The 9,114-nt window shown below is 41.6% G+C and overlaps 1 protein-coding gene across 1 annotated transcript in view; it reads left to right on the plus strand.

The window, feature by feature from the left end:
- The first annotated feature begins 2,875 nt into the window (after positions 1–2,875).
- LOC112073602 (collagen alpha-1(XI) chain-like) overlaps positions 2,876–9,114 on the plus strand; it is a 37,985-nt gene continuing 31,746 nt past the window's right edge. Inside the window, exons 1-2 of the mRNA XM_070440214.1 lie at positions 2,876–2,994; positions 8,477–8,719. Coding sequence (XP_070296315.1) covers positions 2,876–2,994; positions 8,477–8,719 — 362 coding nt within the window. The remainder of the gene's footprint in view (positions 2,995–8,476; positions 8,720–9,114) is intronic.

The following is a 9,114-nucleotide window of genomic DNA, read 5'->3' on the forward strand; positions in this document are numbered from 1 at the left end:
CTAGATGGTGCTGTACTGTTCCTAATCGTAGATGGGCTGCTACTGTTCCTAATCTAGATGGCTGCTACTGTTCCTAATCTAGATGCTGGTATGTTCCTAATCTAGATGGCTGCTACTCCTCCTAATCTAGATGGCTGCTACTGTTCCTAATCTAGATGGCTGCTACTGTTCCTAATCTAGATGGCTGCTACTGTTCCTAATCTAGATGGCTGCCTACTGTTCCTAATCTAGGAGTGGCTGCTACTGTTCCTAATCTAGATGCTGGTACTGTTCCTAATCTAGATGGCTGCTACTGTTCCTATCTAGATGGCTGCTACTGTTCCTAATCTAGATGGCTGCTACTGTTCCTAATCTAGATGGCTGCTACTGTTCCTAATCTAGATGGCTGGTACTGTTCCTAATCTAGATGGCTGCTACTGTTCCTAATCTAGATGGCTGGTACTGTTCCTAATCTAGATGGCTGCTACTGTTCCTTACTAGATGGCTGCTACTGTTCCTACTCTAGATGACTGCTACTCCTTCTAATCTAGATGGCTGCTACTGTTCCTACTCTAGATGGCTGCTACTGTTCCTACTCTAGATGACTGCTACTCCTTCTAACTAGATGGCTGCTACTCCTCCTAATCTAGATGGCTGGTACTGTTCACTATCTAGATTACTGGTACTGTACCTAATCTAGATGACTGCTACTCCTTCTAATCTAGATGACTGCTACTCTCCTAATCTAGATGACTGGTACTGTACCTAATCTAGATGACTGCTACTCCTTCTAATCTAGATGACTGCTACTCCTCCTAATCCTAGATGGCTGCTACTGTTCCTACTCTAGATGACTGGTACTGCTACCTAATCTAGATGACTGCTACTCCTTCTAATCTAGATGACTCTACTCTCCTAATCTAGATGACTGCTACTGTCCTACTCTAGATGGCTGGTACTGTTCCTAATCTAGATGACTGCTACTCCTTCTAATCTAGATGACTGCTACTCCTTCTAATCTAGATGACTGCTACTCCTTCTAATCTAGATGACTGCTACTCCTCCTAATCTAGATGGCTGCTACTGTTCCTACTCTAGATGACATGGTACTGTACCTAATCTAGATGACTGCTACTCCTCCGAATCTAGATGACTGCTACTCCTCTTCTAATCTAGAGATGCTGCTATCCTCCTAATCTAGATGGCTGCTACTGTTCCTAATCTAGATGGCTGCTACTCCTCCTAATCTAGATGGGCTGCACTGTTCCTAATCTAGATGCTGCTACTGTTCCTAATCTAGATGGCTGTCGGTTCCCTAATCTAGATGGCTGTACTCTCCTAATCGAGAGGCTGCTACTGTTCCTAATCTAGATGGCTGCTATTCCTCCTAATCTAGATGGCTGCTACTGTTCCTAATCTAGATGGCTGCTACGTTCCTAATCTAGATGGCTGGTACTCCTCCTAATCTAGATGGCTGCTACTGTACCTAATCTAGATGGCTGCTACTGTTCCTAATCTAGATGGCTGCTACTCCTCCTAATCTAGATGGCTGGTACTGTTCCTAATCTAGATGGCTGTACTGTTCCTAATCTAGATGGCTGGTACTGTTCCTAATCTAGATGGCTGGTACTGTTCCTAATCTAGATGGCTGCTACTGTTCCTAAACTAGATGGCTGCTACTCCTCCTAATCTAGATGGCTGGTACTGTTCCTAATCTAGATGGCTGCTACTGTTCCTATTCTAGATGGCTGCTACTGTTCCTAATCTAGAATGGCTGCTACTGTTTCCTAATCTAGCTGGCTGCTACTGTTCTAATCTAGATGGCTCTACTGTTCCATCTAGATGGCTGCTACTGTTCCTAATCTAGATGGCTGCTACTCCTCCTAATCTAGATGGCTGCTACTGTTCCTAATATCTAGATGGGCTGGTACTGTTCCTAATCTAGATGGCTGCTACTCCTCCTTTCCTTCTCCCTCTCTACCGCTCTCTCCTCTCCCCTTCTCCCTCTCTCGCTGCCTCCTCTACCTCTAATAATTCCCCTTTTTACCCCTCTCTCCTCTCCTCTTCCCTCTCTTACCCCTCTCTATCCCTCTCATCTCCTCTCTACCCCTCTCTCCTCTCCTCTCCTCTTCCCCTCTCTACCCCTCTCATCTTCTCTCTACCCCTCTTTCCTCTCCTCTTCCCCTCTCTACCCCTCTCATGTCCTTTCTACCCCTCTCCACCTCTCTCATTCCTTCTCTATCCCTCTCTATCTCTCTCTCCTTCTCCCTCGCTCTCTGCCCTCTACCTCTATCACTTCTCCCTTTACTCCTCTCCTCTCTCCTCTCCTCTACCCCTCTCTACCCCTCTCATCTCCTCTATACCCCTCTTTACCCCTCTCTCCTTTTCCCCTCTACTCTCTTTCCTCTCTACCCTTCTATACTCCTCTCTACCCCTCTCTACTCCTCTCTCCTTTCCTTTACCCCTTCTTTCCTCTCTCTCTCTCATTTTCCCCTCTTATCCACTTTTTGCCCGATGACAAAATGTCATGGGCCTGCCTGTGTGTGTGTGTGTCTGTGTGAGAGGTAGTGTACAGGGGGCTCATTCAATTCTCTTTTCCAGATCGAAGCCAAGCATTGTGCAGAACGATTATCTCCTGTGTGCTGCACCGGTGCTGTATGAAGTCGGACAGTAAGTAGTCCATGGGAAGTGGTTCTATAAAGTGTGTTGTGTGTATTTGACCCATAATCTGACCATAAAACAGGCAGGCACAGCAGAGCTAATATATAGCAGAGCGTGTTCCTCTCTCATGTCATCGGTTTAATCCTCAGCAACAACCCCTGATACTGATGTTCTCTCTAATCAATCTATTAAAAAAATACGATTACAGTAGCAGTTGGAAAAAATTTGGTTCTGAATGTATCGCAAGAATCAAAACTCAGGGGCCGGCGGCGGGGCGGGCCGGGCAGTACGGCGGCCGGGGTGGGCCGGGGCGGGGGCGGGCCGGGGGCGGGCCGGGGGCGGGCCGGGGGCGGGGTAGTGGGTAAACACATCTGGTTAGGGGCCTTTAAAGGGATGTGACAGATGCAGCATTTCACTTCTCCACACTCTCACCATTTAAATAATTCACCAACGCTACTGTGACAATCCCCTTTCCTGCCCATCCCTGCCCCCTCCGGACCCCCTCCGGACCACCTGCATCATGGAATCATGGAACGTCTGAAAGTTTTGTCTCCGACTCCGTCCATCTGTCTGCCTCCGCTTCGTCAGAAGCACTAATGTCACTGTTGAGTCGAAGATAGCCAGGGGGCGATCGGCTGGTTAGAACGGTAGCAGGGGGGGAAAAGACGGTAAATAGTTGAAGAATGACTATAGAGTTTAGATCTCTTTGTGTTCTCTGGTTTGGTCTACAGCGTGTGTCATGTAGCCCCTATAGATGGCTTTGTGTTCTCTGGTTTGGTCTACAGCGTGTGTCATGTAGCCCCTATAGATCTCTTTGTGTTCTCTGGTTTGGTCTACAGCGTGTGTCATGTAGCCCCTATAGATGGCTTTGTGTTATGCATGTACTGGTAGGAGCGTTGGCATGTTTCAGGCCTGGAACGAGGGCATCTGTTCCTCCACCTCTCCACCATATCACCCCATTAGCCCCCCACCCCACCAATACCTTTCATCAATGCAACAAAATACTGTCTGTTATGCACCAACTAATATGCACAGCAAGTCATTAGTAGCAATCCAGATATTTCGCTGGTTTGATAGTTCAGCGGAAACTAGGGTTGAAAAGGAGAAACATCAGGACCATAGTTTCTGTTCTACAAAAACAAAAACAGGTCAATAAAACATGAATATATCCTTCTGTCTCTCCCGTATTTTCTTGTAACTTCAGATGCTTTTAAAATGCTGTGACCCTTAACAAAAATAAAAACATGAACAAATCACGTAAAAAATTATATAGAAATATATTAAAAAATAGAAATATATATATATATGTTTTTGGACACGTGAAGTTTCAAATGGATTTTCCACATGACTCAGACATGTGGTTTCCTAATATTTCACATGTCATATTCTACATGTTTCACATGTCATATTCTACGTTTCACATGTCATATTCTACGTTTCACATGTCATATTCTAATATTTCACATGTCATATTCTACATTTCACATGTCATATTCTAATATTTCACATGTTATGTTCTACGTTTCACATGTCATATTCTAATATTTCACATCATATTCTAAATTTCACATGTCATATTCTAATATTTCACATGTCATATTTTAAATTTCACATGCTTTTAGTAACCAGTGGGATTAGAACCCAGTTCTCCCACGCGAGAAGCCAATGTCTTAACCATTAGACCAAGAGGGCTGTATATTTATTATCAATTTCTCTCAGTCTCAGAATATTGACTGTTCAATTGAAATAAATGTGCTTTCAAACGTTACATTTAATAGAGATAATCGTAGGATTTTCTGTAAATAATCACGATTAATCCCAAATTCAGAATTTGATCAAATTGAGTTGTAATTTACGAATTTTTAAATAATATATAAAAAGCATTTCAAGAATATTGACATCTTGATTTTTTCCAAAGTAACAGTTAGCAAAGTAACAAGTTAGGTAAATTGATAAGCACACTTTCTTTAAAATAGTCTATTAACGCACCCGATCAAAATCCGCCGGTTTAAAATAGAGATATTTGTTTTTTGCATTGGGTGAGTCTCCACATCTGCCTTCTGCACCTGCCTGTTTGTCAGACCAGGACCATGACCAGGAGACCAGGACCAGGAGACATCCCCATAATTGGTGTTCTTACGAAAATGTCTGTAGTGTCCGAAACCGTTTGGGCTACAAACTAATATAACTCCACTATGGAAAGTGGAGACTCTCACCAACACGATGGTGTTCTTTTGTTTTGTTCCTCTGAAGATATCCCGGTACCGGTTTACCGGTTTAAAAATTGAATGGAAGTATGGAGATAATTTTACGTTAACAAATGAAAGGAGTTAACCTCCAATGTCAACTTTTGACCTTATATTATTCTTTAAAGCTGTATACTGAAGATGATGTATTCGGGATGTTTTCAGTGTATTTTGGACACTTACAGACAATGTGATTTATCACGATAAAACAAAAAAAAAATGACTGCACTAAAATGACAAAAAGTTAACTTCGGTTAACTGATTAACCCTAATTCAAAAGCATCTCTTTGTTCGAAAGTATCTGTTTACATTCATTCCAAAAGCAAACACATTCACACATTTTCAAATGCATTAATATCCCTTTTAGCCCTTGTGTACTAAATTTAACTGAAAAACAATGGACAGCTAACAATAACAGTAATAGCAATGGACAGCTAACAATAACAGTAATAACAATGGACAGCTAACAATAACAGTAATAACAATGGACAGCTGACAATAACAGTAATAACAATGGAGAGCTAACAATAACAGTAATAACAATGGACAGCTAACAATAACAGAAGTTAAAAATAGATAGCTAGGATGAAATGGAAGGCTAGTTATTGCCTATCAATAAGTTAGCCTGCGGTTAGCAATTAGCATGTGACCATTAGATTAAAACCAAATAAAAAGAGACTTTCTAAAATACATATCATTAGCATGGTTCATATGTCCATGTGTAAATACACTCAATGTGAGCCCTTGTTATGTAAAAATAAAACCATTTAAGAGCCAAAACATTTATAATGAAAATATAAAAAAAAACATTTAAAATGCCATCTTGTTCTCATCGACTAGCTAGCTAATTAGCTTGGTTACGCACATGTAAATGAAAAAATCTCACTAGTTTTTTCACTCGGTCCAAACAATTAAATGATGCATCAAAATGACCTGAAAACTCAAAAACAGTTGAGTTAATCTCTAGATTTTTGAAAACGTCACCAAACGTACAAACCAGAAAACAGAATTTAAAAAAAATAAGGAGACACGGAGAGCTAGTTTCTCTGTTCTTTTCACTGGTCACCGACCAACGTACGAAGAAGAGAGGGGTGCGCCTGCAGCAGTACCAGTCTGAATGCCTCCCCCTAGTGGTAGCACTAAGTATACATGTATATCAATGCAGCACTCGGTGGAAGGACCTTCTATAATAATGGAGTGAGGACATATAATAATTATGAGTGGAGGACTATAATAATAATGGAGTGGAGGACTATAATAAATATAATGGAGTGGAGAGCTATAATAATAATGGAGAGGACCATAATAATATGTAGTGGAGGACTAAATAATAATGGAGTGGAGGACATATAATAAATGGAGTGGATGACTATAAATATAATGGAGTGGATGACTATAATAATAATGGAGTGGAGGACTATAATAATAATGGAGTGGAGGACTATAATATAATGAGAGTGAGACTATATAATAATGGAGCGGATGGACTATATAAATAATGGAGGGATGACTATAATAATAATGGAGTGGAGGACTATAATAATAATGGAGTGGAGGACTATAATAATAATGGAGTGGATGACTATAATAATAATGGAGCGGAGGACTATAATAATAATGAGTGGAGACTATAATAATAATGGAGTGGAGACTATAATAATAGGTGGATGACTATAATAATAATGGAAGCGGAGGACATATAATAATAATGGAGTGGGACTAATAATAATGATGGATGGCTCAGAAAGAATAAGAAAAAAAAGAATGCCCTTGAATTAAATAAAAGTTTCTATGGAATTTACAGTCACATATTGACTTACATTTTTTCCACAATGATTGTTTTTCACATGTGAACTTGCAATTCTACATGTGAGCGGGAAGAGATTTGAATGTGGATTTTCTTACATGTGAAACTGCAAATTACGATTTTCACATGATATTTTGAAATTAACATGTGAGGTGAAAACATGTTATACACTAATGTAAAAGGGGGTTTTGACATGTGAAAGGTGGTGTTTGACATGTGAAAGGTGGTGTTTGACATAAAGATGGTGTTAGCATGTGAAAGGTTGTGTTGACATGTGAAAGGTGGTATTTGACATGTAAAAGATGTGTTAGCATGTGAAAGGTGGTGTCTTTGACATGTAAAAGATGGTGTTTAGCATGTGAAAGGTGGTGTTTGACATGTGAAAGGGGTATTTGACATGTAAAGATGTGTTAGCATGGTGAAAGTGGTTTAGCCATGTGAAGGTGGTGTTTGAAGTGAAAGTGTGTTGGCATGTGAAGTGGTGTTTGAAATGTTGAGGAAGATGGGTTTAAGCGAAGTTCTGTGAAAGGTTTAGCATGTGAAAGATGGTGTTAGCATGTGAAAGGTGTTGTTAGCATTGAAGTGACAATGGAAAGTGGTACATGTGAAAGTTGTTGACATGTGAACAGGTGGTGTTGACATGTGAAAGAGTGGTGTTAGCATGTGAATGGTGTTTGACATGTGAATGTGGTGTTTGACATGTGAAAAGATGGTGTTAATGTGAAAGGTGGGTTTACGCATGTGAAAGGTGGTGTTTGACATGTAAAAGATCGTGTTATTAGATGTGAAAGAAGTGGTTTAGCATGTGAAAACGTGTTTAGCATGTGAAAGTGGTGTTTGACATGTAAAAGTGGTGTTAGCCATGCGTGAAAGGTGTGTTTGACATGTGAAAGGGGAAATTTACATGTAAAAAGTGGCTGTTAGATCTATGTGAAAAGTGTGTTAGCATGTGAAAGGTGGTGTTTGACATGTAAAAGATGGTATTAGCATGTGAAAGGTGTTGTTAGCATGTGAAAGGTGGTGTTTGACATGTGAAAGGTGGTGTTAGCATGTGAAAGGTGGTGTTTGACATGTGAAAGATGGTGTTAGCATGTGAAAGGTGGTGTTTAACATGTGAAAGATGGTGTTAGCATGTGAAAGGTGGTGTTTGACATGTGAAAGGTGGTGTTAGCATGTGAAAGGTGGTGTTTAACATGTGAAAGATGGTGTTAGCATGTGAAAGGTGGTGTTTGACATGTGAAAGGTGGTATTTGACATGTGAAAGGTGGTGTTTGACATGTGAAAGGTGGTGTTAGCATGTGAAAGCTGGTGTTAGCATGTGAAATGTGGTGTTAGCATGTGAAAACACGATTTTCACATGTCAAACTGCATAGATGGGAGATGGGTTGAGTTGAGGTTAGTGACAGGCCTCCTCGCAATATGTTCAACCTGAATAATTCACACTCATAAATTTCTCCCTGTTTCTTTGGTGCGGGAGTGACAGTTGAAGACAGGGCTCCAGCTGTTAAATTGAGCCAGGGTTATATCTGAATAAATGGGTGATGAGAGGGTTGAGATGAGGTTATGTCTGAATAGATGGGAGAAGAGAGGGTTGAGATGAGGTTATGTCTGAATAGATGGGTGATGAGAGGGTTGAGATGAGGTTATGTCTGAATAGATGAGAGATGAAGGGGTGAGATGAGGTTATGTCTGAATAAATGGGTGATGAGAGGGGGAATGTCATGAACAGGTGATCATTCAGGGATCACTCTAAGACCCTGTAAAGACTGACACACTTTCCCAGGGAGGGCCTGGCTGACCTGGCTGACATGGCTGACATGGCTGACATGGCTGACCTGGCTGACCTGGCTGACATGGCTGACATGGCTGACATGGCTGACATGGCTGACATGGCTGACATGGCTGACCTGGCTGACCTGGCTGACATGGCTGACATGGCTGACATGGCTGACATGGCTGACTTGGCTGACATGGCTGACCTGGCTGACCTGGCTGACATGGCTGACATGGCTGACCTGGACAACAGGCAAGACTCAATTAAGCCCTCAGCAGAAAAAAAATTTGTATAGAGTTCAATAAGTAGTATACGCCCCAGTCTTCCTCTACATTCCAGTTTAGAACTCTCCAACAGTAGTAACACCAAGGGATCCCGTAGGTCAGCCCAATGGTCACCCAGGTCTCAGGCCAGGTCAGGCCCCCAGAGGGTTTTTTTTTTTTCATACCAGATCACGCCAGCCAAGCCAATTACTGTCAGCCAGGTCAGCCAGTTTAAATATCTATTCTTTACCAGGTCAGCGGCCAGTCAAGCCCATGTCAACCAGGTCAGCCAGGTCACCAGTCAGCCATATGTGTCAACCCATCACAATCGTCAGCCAGTCCAGCCATGTCTAACCCAGGTCGGAGCCATGCAAACATGTCAAG

This window comes from Salvelinus sp. IW2-2015, unplaced genomic scaffold, assembly GCF_002910315.2.
Source record: "Salvelinus sp. IW2-2015 unplaced genomic scaffold, ASM291031v2 Un_scaffold2315, whole genome shotgun sequence".
Lineage (NCBI taxonomy): Eukaryota > Metazoa > Chordata > Actinopteri > Salmoniformes > Salmonidae > Salvelinus > Salvelinus sp. IW2-2015.